The following is a 25,217-nucleotide window of genomic DNA, read 5'->3' on the forward strand; positions in this document are numbered from 1 at the left end:
GAACCTTGTCATGGGGAACGGTGGGATGACGCTCATACAGAAGCTGTCCTGAGGTCATCACAGTCTCTGCCCCACTTCTCATGTTTCTACCTCGGTCACAGTCAAAGTGTGTCCACTCTCAGAGATGTCCCAGGCAGTCTGGCATGACTCACACATTGCTGCTCTGACCCTTCTTTGCAAAATGAGTACACAGAATGTTCTGGAATGAAAAAAACTAGAGAGAGTCATCGATAGAGCTTCATGGAAGGTGTCACCTGTCTCTGACCTTTAGGTCAGGCTGAGTGATATCCTGCAGGCAGAAATATGTCTCTGTGCAGAGCGGAAGCCCTCAAGGACTTAGGGTGACTGGAGTCCCCTCAGATCTGCCATTCAATGATGGCATGGACTGAATCATGTGGGTGGGAGGACAGCAAGGCTCTTGCAGAAACAGCATATGCTTTGGAATCCATGTCTAGGAACAGGACTGTCAGCTGGAAGCTTGACAGCATGTGGACATGCCTGGCATGCACAGAACCCTGGGTTCTGTCTTCAGCAGGAGACAAAGGGGCACAGTGGACAAACTTCTAACCCAGCACAAGGTCATCCTTGGCTACATATAAGTTCAAGTAAAACCTGGGCTACTTGAGACTCCAATGAACAAAAGGGGGAATTTCTTTTTCTAAGAAAACAAGCTGTCTTTGTTCATTATACATACCAATCCAACTTCCCAACCCCTCCCTTCCTCCCATTCCCTCCACATACCCTGACTTCATCCTCAATCACTCCTCAGAGAGCATAAGGAACATTCCTTTGGGGAAGGTCCAAGGCCCTCCCTACTATATATAGGCTGAGCAAGGTATCCATCCAAAGAGAACAAATTCCCCAAAAAGCCAGTACTAGCAGTAGGGATAAACTCTGGTGCCACTGCCAGTGGCCCTGCAGTCTGTCCCAGCCATGCAACTGTCAACAAAAGGGGGAATTTTTGATGTGTATAGTGGCCCTGTCCCTTCTCCTGGCTGACTGCCCATCTGTGGTGAACTCATCCCAATTGCTCTGTGTTTAGTATCTCCAAGGACAGGATGGATGGATAAAGGCCTGTGTCCATGTAAGCTGGGAGCGAGACCGTGAGAGTTGTGCCTGGCTCAGGTCAAGGGATCAGAGGACCATGGGGACTGTGAGGAAGGCAGAGAAAGCAGACATGACAGAGGACAGCTGCACAGTCACCTGAGGGAGCATGGAGAAGGCAATCGATGCCAGGAAATCTAAGAGAATGGAAAGTCGCCTCTGCACATGTCACTCAGAGAGATTGATGCCACCTTCTCTGGTACAATCTTGTCTTCCTGCCCTTCAAAGAACTGATGGCACCTTTGTAGTGAGCTGCATGAAGCCACACCTGATGGCAATGTAGAGAGCTGCGTGGAGTCGCACCTGATGGTGCTGGCTCCCGCCCTCCGCGATCCCGAAAGCGAATGCTCTCTGTGATAATCAACTCCTATGGCTAAAGCCTGACTTATGCTATTATCATGCAATGACTGTCAGCTGCTTGCATATGCGTGAACCTATGGGCAGTGCCCACCTGGCAATCTGAGGTTGGCGGCTCAGGCCTACTTAAGGGCTGGGAGAGGTTGGCCCGGGGGAGAGAGGAAGAGAGAAGGAGGGAGAGAGAAGGGAAAAGATTGCTGTAAATAAAGGTCCTGAAATAAAACTGCAGTGAGAAGAGCTCTGGTGTGTCGTGCGTCCTCCTTGCTGGCCGAGGGGGACCGCGACAGTTGGTGGCCCGTACGGGGACAAGTTGGTGGCCCGTACGGGGAACCTCTAAACCTCTCTCCGTGGAGCCCAGAACTTGCTGCAGTCAGGGGGTGCACCGGATAATCCTCAGGTAAAGGCTGGGGATCCGCGAAAAAAGCGGGTTTTCCGCTCTCGCCGGTAGAAGGGAGAGTGGGGGTAATGAGAGCTGCGACTATAGCAGACGGATCAAAGTGAGGGCCACGACCAAAGTGGACGGTTTAAAGTGAAAATAAAAGGAAGAATGGGATTTTAGAATGGGCGCTTCAACATCACACCTGATTTATCTGGCTCTTAACGAGCTGTTATGGAGCGCACTGGAAAAGTTTTTGACTGAATGTGACACAATTGCTCCTTGGTTTGCCGTCTCTGGCAATCTTAATGTGTCATCCTGGGACAAGCTTGGTAGAGATATGAATTTTGCTGCAGAACAAGGAACGCTAAAGAAGGGAGTTAGATTCATGTGGTTTGAATTACCGAGACCTCCTGAGTTTGCAGTGGAGAGTGAGCAGCTGCGGCTCCAAGGCCAAGCAGCATTGAGGGTCTGCGAAGCTGCAAACACCCAGGACCTGCCTTGAGGACCAACAAGGCCAGAACGCTAGGCCACTCCCAGCGTGTGCCTCAGGGCACAGAAGCGCAGCACAATCAGGGCTGTGCTGCCACGCCTCCACCTTCCAGCTCGGTGGGGAGGTAGAGTCTCTGCCTCTCCCCAGTCGCTGCCGTGACCTGCGTCCGAGCGCAGCTGAAAATGGCAGTAAGAATGCAACGTCCCCGCTCAGCAGAAGTAGCCAGAGAGATTGACAACGTCCAAATTCCCTATAAGATCATTTAAGTGGGGTTCTTTCAGAGCAGCAAGCCTGCTTTCCTGAGTTCTGCTCCACTCCATGCACCAGTCTGGACCCAGAACGAATGCAGCTGGGGCTAGAAGGCAGCTGGAGCAGAGCTTTGCTAGGTGGCTGTGGTGGAAGGCACATTGCCTCAGCAGTCGGTACCTAGCCTGGCGGATGCCACAGCAGTGCCAAGAATGCAGCATATGGTCACTTAGCAGAAGCAGGATCAGCTGAGTTGCTAGGGAAGCCAAAGAGGTGCACGAGGAGAAGGTGTCTTCCATGCACTCAGCTGACAAGAATGAATGTGCCACGGGGGTATGGCAGCTGGGGTATGTTAAGAGAGGCAAATTCATACCCTACTCTGTCAGACATTTCTATCCATCCGGGGCTGTGTGTGACCAGCATTCAATATGACTCATGCAGCTAATCTGTCTAAAGAATTGTCTAGATATCTTTTAGGTAATCGGTCTGGTGAATTCAAAAACTGGAAAAGCTGCGGATGACGATTGTGACTGCAGATTCCACACGCATGGATACCAGCCTGGCAGAAGGACTATCCTCCTGGATCACTCCATGGATCATCTGAAGGAGTGGGCGGGAGTAGGAGCCCTAACAGGCTTAATGGTGCTTGCCTCCCTGGTATGCCTGTGGTGCATTTGTCACATAAGGGTTTCACAGCATTGCAATGCAGTTATGATCATTCAGGCCTTCACGGCCATTGAAGCAGGACAGTCTCCCCAAGTTTGGCTATCTTAAAAGAGAAGCAAGCACAGGATGCGAGGCTTGCGCACTGCACTTGAGGTAAGCATACATCAACCTCAAGAAGAGCAAGTCTGATTGCATGTGGGTTGGTGTCTAACTCCCACCTCTGTAAAAGGACACCGGACAGGTCTAGTGTTCTCTGGGTGGATGACACCTGGACAGACACTAGTACATGTCCCATTTTTAACAGAGATCAGACCTCTACTCTTGCCTGTAGCTTTACAAAACAAAAAGGGGGAACTGTAGTGAGCTGCATGAAGCCACACCTGATGGCAATGTAGAGAGCTGCGTGGAGTCGCACCTGATGGTGCTGGCTCCCGCCCTCCGCGATCCCGAAAGCGAATGCTCTCTGTGATAATCAACTCCTATGGCTAAAGCCTGACTTATGCTATTATCATGCAATGACTGTCAGCTGCTTGCATATGCGTGAACCTATGGGCAGTGCCCACCTGGCAATCTGAGGTTGGCGGCCCAGGCCTACTTAAGGGCTGGGAGAGGTTGGCCCGGGGGAGAGAGGAAGAGAGAAGGAGGGAGAGAGAAGGGAAAAGATTGCTGTAAATAAAGGTCCTGAAATAAAACTGCAGTGAGAAGAGCTCTGGTGTGTCGTGCGTCCTCCTTGCTGGCCGAGGGGGACCGCGACACACCTTGTCATGGGGAAGAGTGGGATGACCCTCCACAGAACCATCCCTGTGGCCACCACAGCTTCTGCCCCTACCTCTCATAACTCTATTCTGATCACGGGCTGGCTGTGTCCACTCTCAGAGATGTCCCAGGCGATATGACATGAGTTACACAGTGCTGCTCTGGGCCTTCTTTGTTCACTTTGTCCAAAGAGGCTCTAGAACAGTCACCGCTAGAGGGAGTCACTCAAGTGCTCTGTGGGAAGAGCCTCCCAGGAGCTCAACTGCAGATCCTTGGCCTTTGCGGGGAGCTCAGAGGCTGCACCGAGCAGGCAGCCAGAAGTCAGTGAGGAGAAGAGGAATACAAGAACTCATTGGACTGAAGTCCAGTCACCTGCCATGTGCCAGTCATGTGACATATGCCAACACTTCTCTTACCCTTGGTTTCCTCTTTTGAATGTGCGTCAAGATTGGTGGGAGGCAGAAGCTGGAGTAGCTATGGAGTCACTGTCTAGTGGAGGGGGACAATCACCCAGGAAGCCCAGGGAAGTTATAGATTCGCAGGAGTGAGTAGGGCAGGGCAAGAGTGTCCACTGGACCATTGTTTTGCCAGGGTGCTATGAAGAGTCTCTGAAAGGCAAGAAGAGGGCAAAGAGCATTTGATGGTGGAGGCACCATGCTAGGGCTGTGGGCTGAATGTGTTTCCTCATCACCTCCTTCTTCATTGTGTCTGAAATGAGCAGAAGATGACCACTTCTTTACCTGAGAATATGAGACAGACAGACAGAGAGAGAGAGAGAGATTAGAAAAAGGAAGAAAGAAAGACAGATAGACAGACAGACAACCAGCATGAGGGAGACACAGTGAGAAACAGGCTGAGGGGAGGGCAGGAGAGGAGGAAATGGGAGCTGAGGAAACAGTGATTGCAGGCTGCATAGGGAATGGGAAAGACTGGATGAGACAGGAGGTCAAGGTGGAAGAGAGGAGAGCCCGGCATGCAGAGGTCAAGGCTGCATCTTCCAGCCATAAATGGGGGCTGGGTTCAAAGGCAGAGTTATATTCTCAGAGACCACAAACGCGGATCTCCTGCAACATGGGAAAGAAGAAGCCAGAGTAATAATGGAAGTTGCTGGCCATGAAGAGGTGGAAGATTGGAAGGTCCTGCCCCCACTCAGTCCTCCACATAAGAAGAGCCAGGGAATGTGGGTCACTTTACCCTGATCCTCTCCTGACTCGTGAGCACCCCAGGGTCCATCCTCAGGAACTGTTCTCCCACCTGATGGCTCCGCTATTCTCATTTCCTGGAATGATGCAGGCCATGTCTTTGGTCCTGCTTCTGCTGCTCTCAGCTGGTGAGTGGTGGGGACCTCACTACTGGGGACTTAACCACAGGAGGGGTGAGTGGGGCTGGGAAGAGTGGGCATTTGAGTGGACAGGTGACTGCTAGAGGAACCAGCCTGTCCTCTGAGCCCCAAGAGAAAGCTCATCCTCAGACTTGGTCCCGCCCAACCTTTCCCCGTCTGTCCTGTCCCACATGAGACAGTGGAACATAGGAACAATCCTTCCCCGTTTCCCACACCTGCTTATGGATATTATCTCGGGAAGCTCTGGGTTGTCCATTTCCATCCTCTGAAGTGGCTTCAGATTCTCCTCATCCTTCTCAGGGAACACAGCAGGATCCTACAGAAAAAGATATTTTGGGGTCATGCAACCAGCACGCCTTTCTGGTGTCCAGGGCAGCTCCATCAAGATCCCCTTCTCCTACTTCCCCTGGGAGTTGGCATGGGATCCACAGATGACGATTCTCTGGAGATGGAAGAACTTCCATGGGGAACTGATCTACAACTCTTCTTCGGGTTTCATCCATGAGCATTTCAAGGACCGGCTCATCCTGAACTGGACACAGCCTCAGACATCCGGAGTCCTCACAGGGAGTCTACCTGCTCGGTTGTTGATCACAGACTTGTTCCAGGGCTGTTTATTTATGTATTTATTTATTTATTCATGATTTCCACAACACCAGTTCTCATGCTTGAGCCCTGGCTGTCCCAAAATTCACTATGTAGACCAGGCTGACCTTGAGCTCACAGAAATCTGCCAGCCTCTGCCTCCCAAGTTCTGAGACCAGAGCCATGTGCCACAACATCCAGCAGTAGCTGTTGACTGGATTAAAGCCAACCCGCAAGAGGACGCCCACAGTCCAGTTCTCTGTGCAGTCTCTATGGCTGCCATGTTGACCTGATGTAATGTCAAAAGGCAGCTTCCAGGGCTCAGGGAAGGGAAAGAAGCTGTTTCTTGACTCTAGATCAGGGGTTCTCAACCTTCCTAAGGCTATGACCCTCATGTTGTGGGGACCTCAACCGTATAATTATTTTTTGCTATTTCATAACTGTAATGTTGCCACTGTCATGATTTGCAGTATAACTTTATGATATGCAGGATATCCGATATAGACCCTTGTAGGGCTATGGATCCCCATGTTAATAAGTACACGTCTATAATATAAATAGGTAAATGTGAAAATTAACCATAGTGCTGTTTGTAGAGCAAATGAATGTTCTCTGCCCTGCACTGTGCTATACTTCTATGACTAAAATTATATACATTCTGTTATAGTTTATGTATTCTGTGTGTGTGATCATTTGAGTCTGTTAATCGAGGTGTGTGTGTGTGTCTGTGTATGTGTGTGTGAATGGACACATTTGTTCAGTGCATGTGGAGGCTACAGTACAACTTTAGGTGTTATCCACCTTATTTTTTGAGACAGGGTCTCTCATTGGCTTCAAGGTTGTCATGTAGGCAAGGTTGTGAGACCAGTGAACCCCAAAGACACACCTGTCTCCACCTCCTCATTACAGGGATTACAATTCATTCAATTCTGTTTCCTGTAGAACTCTATGTAGGTAGCATGGCTTTAACTCAGAGAGATCTGCCTGCCTCTGTCCCTTGGGCTAAGATTAAAGGCTGTGCCCAGTTCACCCAGCTCATTGTATCGATACTAGGGATCAATCTCAGGTCTAAGTTTTGAGAGCAAACACTCTATTGACTGAGAAAATGCCATGTTCTCTACATCTATAACATAACAGCTGTGTCTCCGAGGCATCCTTATCTGTGACAAGATGAAGATGTGAGGACACACAGCCAGCACAGGTGGAGGGTGTGCACTGAGCTTGCTCTCCTAGAGTCTCAGCCTTCAGCATGTGTTCCCCTCTGTGAACTTCTAACAGCTGCTCCCCATCCCACCTCCCACAGAGGAGACAAGATGTGACACTCCTCCCATCCCTCCTCATCCAGGGAGGATCTGCTCACTCCTCATCTCTCCCCAGCAGTCAGCACCACCATGCAGAGCCCCTCCATCGTCACCTCTGCAGTCACCACGGCTGGACTGGAAGACACAGAGGACCAGAGGAATCCTTCACTTGTGAACATGGGAGCCATGATTGGGGTGGTGGTGGCCACGGCTGTGCTCATAACCCCCGTCTATGTGATGCTGATCTTCCTCTGGTGGAAGAAAAGGTCAGTGGTCCAGGACAGGCTCTCACCCAATCTTCCCATGTGAGTTTCTTCTGCTGTGTGACCTGGAGAAAGGCAAATGTTTTAGTCAGGTCTGTAGAGTCATGGAACTTATGGAATAAATATATGGGTATATGAATATATAATTCAATATATTTCTGAACATATAGGAATTTTTTGGAATGACTTATAGGCTGTTGTCCAGCAATGACTAGTTGTGAAGGGAAAGACCAAGAATACAGTAGCTGCTCCGTCCCACAAGGCTGGGTGTCTCAGCTGCTCTGCCGGGATTTCAAAGACGGAAATGGATGTGTGACAGAGGTGAAGGCAAGCAGGCGAAGAACACACTGCCTTCTTCCATTGCCCTTACACCGGTTTCCAACAGACAATGTGCCTTTTAGTCTCACGGTCTGGATCAAGGCCATGCTGTCATCCTCCTTCAAGATCCAGATCACAAGCGTGACCTCCATTTCTAGATTATAGTTCATTCCAAATGCAGTCCAATTGACAGCCAAGAACAGCCAGCATGGTAAACATTTGCAGGGCAGAGAACAGAAGGATAGAAAACAGGCGGGACTCAGCCAGGACTGAATCTGTACTTACTTTGTTAGAGTCTTAACTGGAAATTAGAGGATCAAGTGTAGATGAACACAGGACAGGAGCAGAGATGAACAGATAGTGGAGTGTTTTGGAAAACCCAGAAATATAGTCTTGAATATGCAGAGTCGGCCCTGCAATGGATAAGAAGAGCAGTTGAGAGGTGGAGAGCAGGCATCTCGGATGCAGCAGAAGTCTGACTGCCATTCAAACCCTAAGATTGAATCTGCAGGGGGCAGTAGCTGAACTCACAGGGAAGCCAGGGATCCAGGTTCCAGGGACACAAAAAGGAGGCCTGGTGAGTGCAAAGCAGGAAAGCAGGAAAGGGACATGAGTTCAAGGCAGGGGAAGGAAGCAAAGGGAGAAAGAACAAAGACAAGGGGCAGTGGACAGGAGAGCTGTCCTTTGATTGGCTGTGCTGTGCAGAAGAACACCTGAGGAAGGGCCTCAAGCCCCGGGGACTCTCAGAACTGTGCTTGATTGGCTGCTACAGAGCTGTTTGCTGCCCTGGACCCCTAATGTTGTCTGAACACAGAGAACAGCTGAGAGGCAGACAGAGGATCAGCATGGCTGCCACACTGACACTGGCTCTTTTCCTACAGGCCAGCAGACTAAAGCTGAAACCCCAGCCAGGTTAGCGGCTGTCATTCCAAGGAGCAGGTGAGGGGCTGTTTGAGGAAGTTTGTTATGAGAGGGGTGCAAGGGAGCTAGAGAGATGATCTGAGTTAGAAACCATTGCACACGGGCAGGAGGACCTAGGTCTGAATGGGAGCACCCACACTGTAAACCAGGGGAGTGACAGAAATATGGAATCCCAGTCTGGACAAGCAAGTGACAACCAGAGTCGTGGAGCTGTCTGTCCAGCTAGTCTAACATAATTGCTGAGTTCCATGCAATGAGAGACCATGTCATAAAAAATAATGTGGATTCTTCAAGGGGATAAATCATGGTCGTGGCATTTTTTAAGTTTACTTTAAATGAAGGATTTGAAAATTGCATATTAATGGAAAAAAGAAAAGTGAAAAGCACAGAGAGAGCTCCGTGGGAGAAGATGTCTGCAGCCAAGACCAATGACCTTTGTTCATTTGGGGGACCTAAGTGGGGCAAGTAGAAAACTGACTACAGAAAACTGTCCTCTCCTCCTTAGGCACAGCACTGTCTGCTAGTCCCCAACTAACGGAAATCCATGAGCCAGCATCCCTCACCAGGGTGGTGAGTTTCCATCAAAGTAGGGTTTGCTGGTCACACTTCCTGCATCTCAAGCCCTTCCCTCACCACGGCCTGGGAATCAGAGAGCAGGGCTGCAGGCCTATGCTGTGAAACATCCGTTCATGGACAGGAACAAGAAGAGAACCCCACTTCTGCCATGTGCGCTCTGATTTTCTTTCCTCAGAACTCAGTCAATTTGTCTGTCTCTGGTCCTGAGATCCCAACTTTGCTGTTACCTATCTGTCCATGGAGTTAATAATATTTTTAATAAATATCTTCCTCCCAGCAATGCATATCCTGTCTCTCTTACCACCCCATGTGAGACCTTAGAGAACAGCAGATTGTGTCCATGAGCAGCGACACTGAGAGAGGCAGGGACCATGGTCCACACTGAGAACCACTACATGAGAACCCTGTTCCTCTCCCCATTCTCCCTGGACACTGAAATCTCAGCCACACCCCAGATGGTTCCACACTCCTCCAGAGGGGACAGACCATGGTTTGACTGGTTGGCAGGTTGGGCTACATTCTCTAACAGGCCCATCTACAAGCACCCGCTTTCCTTATTTCCTGCCATGTGGATGTTCTCACCTCTGGGGTCTCCCCTAGGACAAGACTTTGATGGAGGAGTTAATTTCACTGGTTAATAAAGAAACTGCCTTGGCCCTTGATAGGTCAGAAAATTAGGTAGGCGGAGTAAACAGAACAGATTCCTGGGAGGAAGTGAGGCAGATGCCATGCCTCTCCTCTCAGGAGCCTACGGGATGAAGCAAGCCGCCAATCAGACATGCTGAATCTTTCTCGGTAAGACTGGTGCTACACAGATTACTAAATATGGGTTAGGCAAGATGTGAGAATTAGCCATTAAGAGGCTAGAACTAATGGGCCAAGCAGTGTTTAAAAGAATGCAGTAGCCGGGCGGTGGTGGCGCACGCCTTTAATCCCAGCACTCGGGAGGCAGAGGCAGGCGGATCTCTGTGAGTTCGAGACCAGCCTGGTCTACAAGAGCTAGTTCCAGGACAGGCTCCAAAACCACAGAGAAACCCTGTCTCGAAAAAACAAAAAAAAAAAAAAAAAGAAAAAAAAAGAAAAGAATGCAGTTTCTGTGTAATTATTTCGGGGGAATAAGCTAGCCAGGCGGCCGGGAGCCAGGTGGCAGGAACACAGCCCGCAGCTCCTACTACAAGACTTCCTTCCTAAGTCCAGTCTGTCTTAACATTTGATTGTCAGTGGGTCAGCTTCTACCAGAGAGTGTGCTGGGACATGAGGACAGCATTCACAGTGACCATTAAGGATGAAATCCAGGCTGCTTTCACAGCCAGAAGAGGTGCATGGGCATTTGGCAGTGTGGCTGTAGTTGGCCCCCATACGCCCATAGGGAGTGGCACTATTAGGAGGCATAGCTTTGTTGGAGTAGGTGTGGCCTTGTTGGAGGAAGTGAGTCATTGAGGGGGTGGTTTTAGGTCCTATGCTCAGGATGCACTTACCAGAAATACTGTTGTCTTCATGTTACCTGTGGATTCAGGTGGAGAAGTCTCAGCTCCTTTTCCAGCACCACATCTGCCTGCATGCTACCATGTCCCACCTTCAAGATAATGAACTAAATCCCAGAAACTGTAAACCACCCCAAATTATTTCCTTTATAAGAGTTGCTATGCTCATGGTGTATCTTAACAGCAATAGAAACCCTAAGACAGGCATGCACGATTCAGATCCACCAATCACAGTCCTGCATAGATGCAGCTCTTATTCCATCAATGACAAGCCTTGAATGTGTATCAAGCAGGGACCTTTGCTGAGTCATTGGAAAACTGTCCCATCCCCATGTGACTAGCTGAAGCTAGGAGGGGTGATGGAGAAGTCACCAAGGCTTCTCATGACTAAAGTAGAGTCTCCTGGGGCAGCTGTGAGATGTCTGCTGTGGGGTAACTGGATTCAAGTCTCCGAGGTTCAACTCAGCAGCAGCTGTAGTCAGTGATCTTAGCAGCTGGGATGGTGTCTCCCCTGAGCATCCCTGAGGTGTTCACACAGACAGGCTGCCATGATGACCATCTGCCCAGTTATCTACAGTATGGTTAATTCACCATCACCTCCCTCCAGGCAGCTGGGCACAGAGAAGGGGATTCATGCATGTTACTCCAATGGTCTTGTTCAAAAAGGAGGAACAATAAAGGGGTCCACAAAAGGCTTACACAGAACCAGCATTCTCAACATAATTTACATAAAATTCCCTCAGTGTGCAGGGAGCATGATTGTAGGAATGGCAGCAGACATGGGGTCTAGCCAGGCTACGACTCTTTAGGATTTGTGTTCCCCAGCCAAAGCCATTCAGTAACAAAAAATACTAGAGGAATCGGGGCATGGTGGCATAATCATGTAATCTCAATGATTGAGAGTAGAGATTGCAAGATAATGAATTGGAAGCTATTTTTAGTACCTATAGATTCTCAATCCAGTCTAGGTTACATAGACTTTGTTTTGAAACCAACAAACCAAAGCTAACCAAACCCAAACAGTAAAGAGAGGTCATGGAGGCAGTCCAACCATTAGTTCAGTTTGCATGAAGACAGAGAACTTGAAGACAAGAGAATCTAAAGAAACAGTTTTTCTTTGATTCACTAAAATAAATTTTTGACTATTAATAGTTCACTTAAGCAATATAGAAAGTTGAACAGGAAATTGAGAGTTTCTCAGTTTCTGTGACCTCAAACCCAATGACATGTGAGTTCCTTCCTCTGCAATGGCTATCTGCAGAATCTGGAAGACATCATTCAGAGGAGTAGGTGGCTGATGTGGTCACCACGCCACTCTCTAGACTTGTAGGACACGGTGTAGAGTCTCTTCTTGGGGCTCCTCACACTGAGGTTGGAGAGCATATGACAGATGTTGATGTCATTAAGGGGAGAAAGAGGTCAGATGGGGGCGGGGCAAATGTGCTACTATAAAGTCCTAATGCAGCCTGAGTGTCCTGTCTACACCACAGGTCATCATCTTCCACCCTCTCTTTAGCATCCCCTCGACTCTCTCAGGACCCAATCTGGGCAACTACTCTGGGTTTCTTCTGGGTCCTCTTAGATGCCAGTGGGGATAAAAACTCAAGGAGTGGGAGAGTGGATGGTGTGACACATGGGTGGATAGATGGACAGTTTTTATCTATGAGTTATCTGCTGGGGTGGGGCCCATCTGCCCTTCACTGTGTTATTTGAGGGAAGTTTCTGAAATTGGATGGTTCTGGCAGAAGTAGGAAGAGTTGAGTCTATTCTCTGCTATCACTGTCATGGGAAAACACAGCTGGGTATAAAATCAGGGTCTGAATGCCAGGGACACGATCAGGAACTGGAGTCTGAGAGTCACAGAGGCTGACCTCGGGAGGCCATGTTTACTCAGGATGAGGACTGGGTAGACATGTGGGGCACATCAGCTATGGGTATCTCCCTGTATGACGTGTCTGTGTCTGTATTCAGCTGCACATGTGTGCATGTGTGAGCTCCCCTCTGTGGAGGCCAGCGGACAAACTCAGGTGTTACTACTCAGAACACATTTCACTTTGGATTTTTTCTTTGTTTGTTTGTTTTGGTTTTTAAGAGACAAAATCTATACAGCCATTGCTGGCGTGGAACTTGATATATAGACCAGGACAGCCTCAAACTCACTGAGATCCACTCATGTTTGCCTCTAAGTCTGCCTCTGTCTCCCCAAAGCTGGAATTAAAGGCATGCACCATCATGCCTAGCCCACTTTATGTTTTAGCTTTTAAAATTACACTTATTTATTCTGTGGGAGCAGGGCACACTTGTGCTATAGCCTGAGCAGCAGCCAGGTTCTAACACTGAAGTCTGACACTCCCATGGTCACATGTATGTAAAAGCCCCATGTGTGCACTGGACAGCCCCCAGGCTGCTCTTCCACAGAACGTGCCCCTTCCCTGTGAAAGCATCATGGCTTCAGGGCCCAGTCACTGCTATTGGGGGAAATGCAGTTGTCACTGTAGGAGACTGATTACAGCCTGCTGGACAGAAATCGTCCCACAGCAGGGTCCCTGTGGGATCCAACTGAGTCCAGGATTTGAAATTAGAACAGAGTTCATGACTTGGGGTTGAGTGGCCAGCAGGTGGCAGCCGTGAGGTTGAGCACAGGGACAGCTGGGATCCTGAGGGACCAACCAGAGTCTGTTGTGTAAAATGCTGGAGACCAGCAGCTGGCACATGGCAAGCTCATTAGGCCCAGTCCTTCCTTTAGAGACTTAGCAAGGGGTGAGGAAGGCAGAGAATGCAGACATGACAGAGGTGGCTGCATAGCCACCTGAGGGAGCATGGAGAAGGCAATCAGTGCCAGGAAATCTAAGGAAATGGGAAGTCGCCTCTGCACATGTCATTCAGAGAGAATGATGTCACTTCCTCTGGTACAATCACATCTTCCTGCCGTTCAGGGAACTGCTGGCACCTTGTCATGGGGAAGGGTGGGATGACCTCCAAAGAACCAGCCCTTTGGACACCACAGCCACTGCCCCACATCTCACGACTCAACTATTCAAGGACCAGCTGTGTCCACTCTCAGAGATGTCCCAGGCAATATGTCATGGCTGACACATTGCTGCTCTGAACCGTTTTTGCCCACTGCATTCAAAGAAGGTTCTAGAACAGCCACAGCTAGAAGGAATCACTGGAGTGTTCTGTGGGGACAGCCTCCCTGGAGCCCAGCCGCAGATCTGTGCCCTTGAGGGGAGTTCAGAGGCTGCACAGAGCAGGCAGACGGAAGTCAGTGTGGAGAGTGAGACTAGGAGAACTCAATGGGACTGAAGTCCAGTCACCTGCTGTGTGCCAGTCATGTGACATGTGCCAGGCTTCTCTGACCCTTGATTTCCTCCTCTGAGTGTGCGTTAAGGGTTGTAGGAGGCAAAAAGTGTCCTTCAGAAACTGGAGTAGCTCTGGAGTCGCTGTCGAGGTGAGGAAGACAAGTCTATAACTTAAAAGGAATCACAGGGAGGTTACAGAGTAGGCAACAGCGAGCGCCAGGGCGAGAGTGTCCACTGGGCGTTAGTTTTCCAGGGCCGCTGTGAGGAGTCCCTGACAGGCAGCAAGAGTGCAAATAACAGACGATGGTGGGGGCACCAAGCTAGGGCTGGGACTGAATGTGTTTCCTCATCACCTCCTTCCTCGTTGCGTCTGGTGAGCAGAAATTGATCATTCCCTTAACTGTGATTGTGAGAGAGAGAGAGAGAGAGAGAGAGAGAGAGAGAGAGAGAGAGAGAGAGAGAGAGAGAGAAGAGGAGAGGAGAGGAGAGGAGAGGAGAGGAGAGGAGAGGAGAGGAGAGGAGAGGAGAGGAGAGGAGAGGAGAGGAGAGGAGAGGAGAGGAGAAGAGACAGACAGACAATCAGCATGAAGGGAGACATAGAAACAGACTGAGGGGAGGGCAAGAGTGGAGGAAATGGAAGCTGAGGAAACAGTGATTGCAGGCTGCATAGGGAATGGGAAAGACTGGATGAGACAGGAGGTTAAGGTGGAAGAGAGGAGAGCCCGGCATGCAGAGGTCAAGGCTGCATCTTACAGCCAAAAATGGGGGCTGGGCTAAGGGCGCAGTCATCTTCTCAGTGACCACAAGGGTGGATCTTCTGTAATGTGGGAAAGAAGAAGCCAGAATGATAACGGAAGTTGCTGGCCGTAAGTAGGTGGACAATGGGAGGTCCTTCCCCCACTCAGTCCTCCACATGAGAAGGACCAGGGAAAGTCGGTCACTTTATCCTGATTCTTTACTGACTCCTGAGAACCCAGAGTTCCTTTACGGGGCCTCCTCCACTGTCTGAAGGCTCCGCTGTTCTCACTTCCTAGAGGGATTTCTGACATGGCTTCGGTCCTGCTTCTGCTGCTCCCAGCAGCATGCCTGCAAACTGGTGAGTGGTGGGAACCTAACTCCTGGAGATTTAACCACAGGAGGGGGGAGTGGAGCTGGGAAGAGTGGGCTGTCCTGTGGACAGGTGACTGCTAGAGGAACCAGCCTGAACTCTGAGTCACAAGAGAGAGCTCAACTTCAGAGTGGGTCCAGCTCAACTCTTCCTGTCTATCCTGTCCCATATTGAACAGTGGGACATGGGGAAAGTCCTTCCCCGAGTTCTACTCCTGCCTGTGGTGAAGACTCCGGAAGCTCTGGGTTGTCCTTTCCATCCCCTGCAGTGGTTTCAGATTCTTCCCCATCCTTCCCAGGGAACCCAGCAGGATTCAACAGAGAAAGATCCTTTGGTGTCAACCAACCAGCACTCCTCTCTGGTGTCCAGGGCGGCTACATCGAGATCCCCTTCTCCTTCTACTTCCCCTGGGAGTTGGCACCGGATCCACAGATGAGGATTCTCTGGAGATGGATGCACTACCATGGAGAATTTATCTACAACTCCTCCTCGGGTTTCATCCATGAGCATTTCAAGGGCCGGCTCATCCTGAACTGGACACAGCCTCAGACATCTGGAGTCCTCAGAATCCTGGACTTGAAGGAGAAGGATCAGAACCCATACTTCTGCCGAGTTCATCTGAACACGAAACATGGCATAGAGCAGTGGCAGTCAATTGGTTGGACCCAACTCACCATCATCCCTAGGAAGCACATCCCAGGTCAGCTCTGTGTTACTGGCTTTTTTATACCATAGATGTCATTAGAGATCTTACAAGTCTGATCCTTTCCCAGATTCATCTGGTGTGTTCTATCCACTCTCCAGAGCTCTACCTTTCTTTTTCCTCATAATCACCTGCAAGCCTTAGCATCTCTCTCAAAGCTGCCCCCTCATTGTGCCCTCCACAGAAGGTGCCTTCTGGCCCCCATGTATACCCCTCCTCCTCTGGGTCCCTGCCCCAGTTTCTTTTTCCCCTCCCTCATTTCTCTCTTCTCCCTCACGTTCTCACCATGATCAGGGCTTCTGGTGGCTTCACCTCCTCCGTGGCAGCTGTGACTTCAGCTTCCACACAGAGTGCACTCAGGCCCAGCCTAGTCACTGTTTGGGCATTGCCCCAGCCACCTGTCACCACTGCTGGGCACTCTCATGGTCATTATACAGAGAGAGACATGGAGACCAGCAGAATTCAACCCCTGCCCCAGGTCATGCTGGTGACCAACAGACCCCACAAGGACCCTTTACCTCCAAGCGTCTCTCAACTATAGACACATGACCTCTGCTGGAGTTCACTCTATTGTTTGCCTCCCTTCTATCTTGATTTTGTAGAGCATGTAAATATAATGTAAGCATATATGTATGTGTGTGCATGTGTGTCTTGTATGTTTGTGTGTGTATATACATATACCACATTTTTGTGCTTGGGAAGGCCAGAGTGAGGCACTGGGAATCCTCCTCTAGTAAGACCAACTTTATTCCCTTGAGGCAGGGTCTCTCACTGAATTTGGAGCTCACTGTTCTGGGCTAGGCTGAAGGGCTATGAAGCTGCATCGATCCTCTTGTCCCCATCTCCCATGGTGTTGAGGTTACAGGTGATCACATGGCTTGTCATACAAAGAAAGTGTGTAATACCTCAGGAAGGAACACCTAAGGTAGGAACCTGGAAGTAGGAACTGAAACAGAAGCCATGGAGGAGGGCTGCTTTCTGAACTTGCTCAGCCTGCTTTGATTACAGCATCCAGGACCACCAGCCCACACATGGCACCACCCACAGTGAGCTGTGCCCTCCCACATCAATCAAATCAAGAAAAAGTCCTGTAGACCTTCCTATGGGCAATCTGATGGAGGCATTTTCTCAGCTGAGGTCCCCTTACCAGATAACTACAGCTGTGTCACATCGACACAATAACTAACCAGAGCACAGGGCAAGTGCTTTCTGGACGGAGCCATCTCCGCAGTTGCTGACCTGCCTTTTCTCCTCTTGGGACTGCACTTCCTTAGTGACTCTAACCTTATCCATGACAGTGGCCGATAGACTCTTTCTCTCTCATTACTCAACCCTGACATTTCCAACAACTTTGTTTTTTGTTTTGTTATTTTGGGAGGTTCTGGGAAAGAAGGTAGTATATAAGTATAGATATATACACGTTTCCCTACGCTCCCTGTTAAGATTAGGGCAACAAACAAAATTTTTTATATAAAAAAATTCTGGAACTGAATAGTAATGATGGCTGCTCTGGCTCTACAAAATGAATGTGCTGTAAGCCACTGGACCACATATTGCTGAGTTCAAATGATATATCGTACATTACATACATTTATACCTGAGGCAGGGTCTCACTATGTAGCCCTAGCTGACCCAGAACTTGCTATGTAGACTACACAGACCTTGAACACACAGAGATCTGCCGGTCTCTGCCTCTCGAATGCTGGGATTAGAGGTGTGCTCCACCAGTGAGATAAGAACTGATTTTTTAAGTGGGGAGGTGCAAACCTGTGATCCCAGTGGAGGCTGAAGGCGAAGAGATCAGGAGTCTAAGGTCATTAGCTACACAGCAAGTTCAAGGCCAGTCTGGGCTACATGGACTCCATCTACAAATAAATGTTAAGAGGACCAAAGTTCAAATCCCATCACCCACTGAGGAAGCTGCGTGTCCCTGTATATGCTGTGACACCAAGGAGATAGAGGCAGGAGGATTGCAGAGTTTGTCGGCTTTCAGTCTAGCTGATACTTGAGCCCCCATTTCATAGAAGAAGCTGCCCCTGAGGAATAGATGGAGAATGTTGAAGAGGACACTGAAGCCTCCTCTGTCCCCACATGCATATTCATGTGTACATCTCTATCCTACGTGTGTGTGTGTGTGTGTGCTCATGTGCTTGTGTGTATAGGTGAATGTATGTACACTCAGCAGACACATACTACATACACACATAAAACAAACAGCAAAAATATTTTAGTAGTATTTGATTAAATATTTCATACAATTTACAATGTATTTTCATGTCTACATCAAAAACAAGCAGCGTCTTCAGCAATAGGTTCTTACCATCTAGCTGTGGTGGACAGCCAAGAGCAATGCCAATAGTCTGTGTGTGATGGAGGAGGGTCATCTGTCTATGTGTTACTTTCATAACACATAGTTAATGAAGAAACTGCCTTGGCCCTTTGATAGGACAGAAAATTAGGTAGGCGGAGTAAACAGAACAGGATGCTGGGAAGAAGGCAATGAGGCAGACGCCTAGGGCAGATGCCATGGATCCAGCTGCCAGGTCAGACATGCTGAATCTTTTCCGGTAAGCCACCACCTCGTGGTGCTACACAGATTATTAGAAATGGGTTAAGCAAGATATGAGATTTAGCCTAGAAGAAGCTAGATATAATGGGCCAGGCAGTGTTTAAAAGAATACAGTTTGTGTGTTGTTATTTCAGGTGTTAAGCTAGCCATGCGGGAACCAGGCGGGATGAAAAGCAGGCCTGCTCGCCTCATCACTACATGTGTGGGATATGGGGCTCTGAACCTCGCTCACCGATAACGCATAGGTGAGGCTCTATATCTGGATTCTAATCCCTGACCAGATGCCTGCTGATAAAGATAATTGCAGGAAGGCAGATCTCTGTGCTTACCAACGAGAGAGGAACATGCCCTGGCAGTGGGAAACTGTTCTGAACTAGGGAATTTATTCCCAAATATGTAACAGAAGGGAAGCCAGCTACAGTAAAAATCTATAGCAAAAGATGGCCACTTTATTCACAAAGCAAGAACGCCAAAAGCCTGGCCTTTGGGTTTAGCCCTTAGGGGACCCCTTAGTTCTGATAAGTCGCTCCTGAAAAGATGACTGGGCAATTCTGTATGATGTCACGGCTTCCAGAACTCAGCTTGACCAGATTGGGAGGAGAAACAAGGAGGTCCAGTGAAAACCCCCAACTCCATATTTGGGATTTGACACATCGTGACCTGAGGTTTAGGCCTAAACAGAAGACAAGACATAGGCACAGCTAAGCAGTCCCAGTTCTGGTGTGGCCCCGCCCACAGGGAGCCATCATCCTCTGTCTCCATTCTCTCCTGCAAGGTCATCTGAGGAGTTGTCAGAACTGTGTGAACTCTCTTTCTGGGAGATCAGTTCTTTACTGGCTGGCTCCAAGCTTTGCCTTTCCTTCTCCCAGGTTGAGACTCCTTGGATGTCTCCAGTTCCTTGGAATCCATTGCTTCAGTGTCTGACGGCAAATAGTGCTGCAGAGGCATCTCTAGAATCTTCACTCCTACTGGAGAAGTTCATGCTGACTTCCTTTATCTCTTCCCAGCCCCCAGGACCATGGCTCCAAGTCCCACCCCTGCAACTTCTGCACACACCAAAAATATCCTCATGGCCACAGAAGGTCAGATGAGCGTAGAAAATCAGACCCTGCATCTGGGAATCAGATTTGGGGTGGGTGAGTTGAGTCCATTTACATTAAGTGATATTAATGACCAGTGGTTGCTATCTCCTGTTAATTTAGTTTTCATTGTTGGTGATGTTAATTTGTGCATTTTTTTCTTCTTCAGGATTTGCTGTAATGAGATCATCAATTGCCTGTGTTTTTGTTGGTGTAGCCATCTTCCTTGGTTTGGAGTTTCCTTCTAGTATTTTGTGTAGGGCTGGATTTGTGGCTAGATATTGGTGAAATCTAGATTTGTCATGGAATATCTTGTTTTCTCATTTTATGATGATTGACAGTTTTGCTGGGTGTAGTAGTCTGGGCTGGCATCTGTTGTCTCTTCATGTCTGTATAAAGCTTGACCATGACCTTCTGACTTTCATCATCTCCAATGAGAAATCAGGTGTAATTCTGATCGGTCTACCTTTATATGTTACTGGCCTTTTTCCTTTGCAGCACTTAATATTCTTTCTTTACTCTGTATGTTTAGTGTTTTGATTATTATGTGACGAAAAGACTTTATTTTTGGATCCAGTCTATTTGGTGTTATGTAAGCTTCTCGTATCTTCATAAGCATATCTTTCTTTAGGTAGGGAAAGTTTTCTTCTATGATTTTGTTAAATAAATTTCTGTGCCTTTGAGTTGAATTTCTTCTCCTTCTTCTATACCTATTATTCTAAGATTTGTCATTTTAATGGTGTCCCATATTTCCTAGATATTTTGGGTGAAGCTTTTGTTAGATTGAATGCTTTCTTTAACTGATGAAGTCTATTTCCTCTATTGCATTTTCAGCACTTGAGATTCTCTCTTCCATCTCTTATATTCTGCTGTTCACTGTGGTTCCTACTCTTTTTCTCATGATTTTTGGTTCTATAATTTCTTCAGCTTCTGTTTTCTTTATTGTTTCTATTTCAGTTTTCAAGTCCTGAATTGTTTCTTTTATAAGTTTGATTTATTTTTTGGGGTTTCTTTAAGTGATTTGGTGAATCTTCCAATTTTTTATTTGTCTTTTCCTCAATTTCTTTAAGAGAATTTCTCATTTCATCTCTAAAAATTTCAAACATTCTCTTGAAGTTATTTTTTAGGTCATCTTATTCTGGTTCATCCATTTTTGATTGTTCAGGTCTTGCTGTTGAAGGGTCTTTAGGTTTTACTGGTATTGTGTTCCTCTTTGGGGTGTAGCATGTAATCTTACTTTTCTATTCATTTTTTTTCCTCTAATAGGTGTGGTTGAGGCTGTCTAAGATTCTGTTGAACAATCTTGTAGGTATCAGTGAATCCAAATCTCAGATTGTTGTTCCTCGTGGTACAGTCAGTGTCACAGTTCTAGTTACCCTGTTGGTTACTTGGTCTTCCTGGACATAGCTCAGCGCTCCTGTGCTTTACTCTGTTCTCTTGCAGTTTCCTGTCTCGGGCCTACTTTGGCCTAGGTTGATAGCTTTGCCTAGTTTCTGTAAATCCTGGTCTGGATCCCCTCCTGCAGAAGTCCCTGGCTTGGAGTCGAACCTGTTGTAGTGAAGATCACTGACTCTGGATCTGGTCACTGGCTCAATTCTGATCCACCAGTGTCCCAGGACTGGGTTGGCTCCGGAGACTGGATTTACTTCTGGCTTCTTCTCCAGATGGAGCTATTTGCTTTCTGTCCTAGGTAGCTGGTTCTGTCCCACTCTGGTTCTTTCCCACTCTAGTTCTGTCCCACTCTGGTTCTGATGGAGATCGCTAACTCTGAGTCAAGTTGCTGGCTCAATACTGATCCACAGTGTCTCAGGACTGGGTTGGCTTCCAGGACTGCATTTGCTCCTGGCTTCTGCTCCCCAAGCATTGACAATTCTTTATGCAGTCAGAGGCTAGAGGAAACATTCAGGAGCTGTTCCCTTATTTTCTGAGACAGGGTCTCTCACTAGCTTCAAGTTTGCCAAATAGACTAGGCTGGCTAACCAGTGAGCCCCAGGGACATGCGTTTCTCCGCCTCCTTTTACTGGGACACAACTCACTCAACTCTGGTTTGGTGTGGAACTAAATATACATAGACAGGCTGGCTTTAACTCACATAGATCTGCCTGCCTCTGCATCTAGGGCTAAGATTAAAAGTCATACCCAGCTCACCAGGCTCTTCAAATGGATTCTAGGGATCAAACTCGGGGTCTAAATTTCATGAGAGCAATCACGATACAAACTGAGACATCTGATAGTTCCATGCATTTATGACCAAAACAACTGTGTGTGTTTCTATAGCTTAATTATCTGTGACTAAATGTAATCTGAGGACACACAGCCAGGAGAGGGGGAGGGTGTGCACTGAGCTTGCTCTCCTGGAGTCTCAGCCTTCAGCATGTGTTCCCCTCTGTGAACTTCTAACAGCTGCTCCCCATCCCACCTCCCACAGAGGAGACAAGATGTGATACTCATCCCATCCCTCCTCATCCAGAGAGGATCTGCTCACTCCTCATCTCTCCCCAGCAGTCAGCACCACCGTGCAGAGCCCCTCCATCGTCACCTCTGCAGTCACCACAGCTGGACTGGAGGACACAGAGGGCCAGAGGAATCCTTCTCTTGTGAACCTAGGAGCCATTATTGGGGTGGTGGTGGCCACGGCTGTGCTCATAACCCCCGTCTATGTGATGCTGATCTTCCTCTGGTGGAAGAAAAGGTGAGTGGTCCACGACAGGTTCTCACCTGAGCTTACCTCTGAGTTTTCTCAGTTGTGGGACATGGAGATTGGTAAATGTATTAGTCAGGGTTCTCTAGAGTCACAGAATTTATGGAATGAGTATATGTATAAATATATAGTGAAATATATTTTTAATATATAATGAATATATGGGAATTTATTGGAATGACTTATGGCTGCCGTCCAACAGTGACTAACTGAATGGAAAGACCAACAGCCGAGTAGTTGCTTAGCCCCAGGGGCTACCTGCGCATTTGGAAAGAGCTGTGGCTGCTAAACAAGGTCTGAGGTAGAGCAGCCTTCAGAGACAGCATCTCACAGGAGGTGAGACCGTGAAAAGAGAGAACTGCATGAGTTGGGGATATGGTATCAACACAGAAATTAAACAATGGTGTTCAATAGACCCACGGGTAATAAGAAAATGGCTGGGAAGAGCCTACACTAAGAGAGGTGAAAGATTTGTACCCTAAAAACAACACACAGCAGAAATTACAGAGCAGCCAGGAGACGGCTCAGTTGGTAAAGTGCTTGCCCTACAAACACAAAAACATGGGTTCCATCTCCAGGATTCACAGGTAATGTTGACTATGTTGGCAGATACTGGACACAAAGAGATGACAGGATCCATGAGGCTCACTGTGCTGCCAGGCTTGCCCAATCAGTGAACCCCAATCAAGGGCAGAGCTGTCCCTAAAGCTATAGAGGACAGCTCCTGCAGGATGATACCCAAAGATATACCTCTACCACCTACATGTGTGTGCACGTATTCAAATCTACACATACATATATGTACTGCACAAAATAAATTTATAAAAAGTAGGAAAATACTGAAATATGTAAGAATATTTGCATAATGGAAAATTTTATACAATAACTCCTTACAATGAGAAACAGTTTAAAAAGTCAATAAGTGCCTATTCAAATCCCAACTGCTTTTTTGTAAAGACAAATGTTTTGTCTTCTAAAATCCAAAGGATTCTAAGAAACAAATATGGGAACACAGTAGGGGACACCATAATTCCAGCATTGGGGGAATTAAGAGTTCAAGCTAAACTAAAGCTACATAGAAAGTTGAATGTCAGCCTGGCTTCCACAAGAGCTTGGATACATGCACATACAATAAAAATAAAGTGTGGACTGGATTTAGAGCAGACTTAAATCCATGGTAAGTAGACTACAGGACAGGGGCAGAGATGAGCAGATAGTGGAATGAAATGGAAAGCCCAGAAATTCAGACTTAAACTTGGAGTCCTGGGTTTTCAGAAGGGCTCAGCCCTGCAATGGATAAGAAGAGCAGGTGAGACTGGAGAGCAGCAGTCTGGGGGGCAGCAGAAGTCTGACTGGGATTTGAACCCTGAGACTGAATCTGCAGGGAGCAGCAGCTGCATTCACAGGGACAGCCAGGGAGCCAGGTTCCAGGGAGACAAAAGGGAGGCCTGGTGAGTGCAGAGCAGGGAGAGCAGGGAGAAGACATGAGTTCAAGGCAGGGAAGGAAGCAAAGGGAGAAGGACATGGACAAGGGGCAATGGACAGGAGAGCTGTCCTCTGATTGGCTGTGCAAAAGAACAGCTGAGGACTGGCCTCAGGTCCTGGGGACTCTCAGTCCTGTCCCTGATTGGCTGCTACAGAGCTGTTTGCTGCCCTGAGCCCCTAATGTTAAACACAGAGAACATCTAAGAGGCAGACAAAGGATCAGCATGGCTGCCACACTGACACTGGCTCTTCTCCTACAGGCCAGCAGACTAAAGCTGAAACCCCAGCCAGGTGAGCAGCTGTCATCCCAAGGAGCAGGTGAGTGGCTGTTTGAGGAAGTTTGTTATGAGATGCATGCAAGGGAACTAGAGAGATGGTTGAGTTAGAAACCCTTGCACATTGGTAGGAGGACCTGCGTCTCACTGGGAGAACCCAAACTGTAAACCAGGAGAGTGACTGAAATATGTAATCCCTCTTTGGATAAGCAAGTGATAGACAGAATCGTGGAGCTGTCTGTCCAGCTAGTCTAGTGTAATTGCTGAGTTCCAGCCAATAAGAGACCATGTCATAAAAAATAATGTGGATTCTTCAAGGGGATAAATCAAGGTCGTAGCATTTTCAAAGTTTATTTTTAATGAAGTGTTTGAAAATTACATCTTAATGGACAAAAGAAAAGTGGGGAGCCCAGAGAGAGCTCCGTGGGAGAAGGTGTCTGCAGCCAAGACCAATGACCTTTGTTCATTTGGGGGACCTAAGTGGGGCAAGTAGAAAACTGACTACAGAAAACTGTCCTCTCCTCCTTAGGCACAGCACTGTCTGCTAGTCCCCAACTAATGGACCAGGGGCCAGCATCCCTCACCAGGGTGGTGAGTTTCCATCAAAGTAGGATTTGCTGGTCATACATCCTGCATATCAAGCCCTTCCCTCACCATGGCCTGGGAATCAGAGAGCAGGGCTGCAGGCCTGTGCTGTGAAACATCCCATCCTTGGACAGGTACAGAAGAGAACCCCACTTCTGTCATGTGCGCTCTGATTTCCTTTCCTCAGAACCCAGTCAATTTGTCTTCTCTGGTTCTGGGATCCCAACTGTACTGTTTCCTATCTGTCCACTTTTTAATAAATATCCTACTCACCAGACTTGATCTCATGTCTCTCTTAGCACTGCCCCCCCCCACACACACACACACACGAGACCTTAGAGAGTAGCAGATTGTGTCCAGGAGCAAAGACACAGAGAGAAGCAGGTAACAAGGTCCACACTGAGAACCACTGCATGAGAACCCTGTTCCTCTCTCCTGTTCTCTCTGGACACTAACATCTCAGCCACAGACCTAGGCCCCTCCATGCCCCTCTTCAGGTGACAGACCATGGCTTGATTGGGTCCCATGCTGGGCTTCCTTTCCTCACAGGCCCATCTACACTCACTCACCTTCCTTATTTCCTACCATGTGGATATTCTGACCTCTGGGGTCTCCCATGCTC

General features: G+C 48.1%; 1 protein-coding gene and 1 long non-coding RNA gene across 2 annotated transcripts; both read left to right on the forward strand.

The window, feature by feature from the left end:
* The first annotated feature begins 7,316 nt into the window (after nucleotides 1-7,316).
* Nucleotides 7,317-21,021, forward strand: LOC130871387 (paired immunoglobulin-like type 2 receptor beta-2). The gene is made up of 5 exons (XM_057764724.1): nucleotides 7,317-7,492; nucleotides 15,125-15,186; nucleotides 15,497-15,898; nucleotides 19,478-19,606; nucleotides 20,993-21,021. The coding sequence occupies exons 1-5, from the start codon at nucleotides 7,317-7,319 to the stop codon at nucleotides 21,019-21,021; spliced, it is 798 nt and encodes a 265-aa protein (XP_057620707.1).
* A 1,067-nt stretch (nucleotides 21,022-22,088) lies between these two features.
* LOC130871843 (uncharacterized) lies at nucleotides 22,089-24,857 on the forward strand. The gene is made up of 3 exons (XR_009056858.1): nucleotides 22,089-22,241; nucleotides 23,996-24,053; nucleotides 24,540-24,857. It is a non-coding gene; the product is annotated as an uncharacterized LOC130871843 (long non-coding RNA).
* Nucleotides 24,858-25,217: the final 360 nt, after the last annotated feature.

This window comes from Chionomys nivalis, chromosome 3, assembly GCF_950005125.1.
Source record: "Chionomys nivalis chromosome 3, mChiNiv1.1, whole genome shotgun sequence".
Lineage (NCBI taxonomy): Eukaryota > Metazoa > Chordata > Mammalia > Rodentia > Cricetidae > Chionomys > Chionomys nivalis.

Bases quoted from the DNA above. Each gene is read 5' to 3' on its own strand.
- LOC130871387 (XM_057764724.1), top strand. From the start codon at position 7,317: ATGCAGAGCCCCTCCATCGTCACCTCTGCAGTCACCACGGCTGGACTG. The intron at 15,899-19,477 runs GTCAGCTCTGTG...ATCTCTTCCCAG, and splicing joins CCCTAGGAAGCACATCCCAG to CCCCCAGGACCATGGCTCCA. The intron at 19,607-20,992 runs GTGAGTTGAGTC...GTTCTCTTGCAG, and splicing joins GGGAATCAGATTTGGGGTGG to TTTCCTGTCTCGGGCCTACT.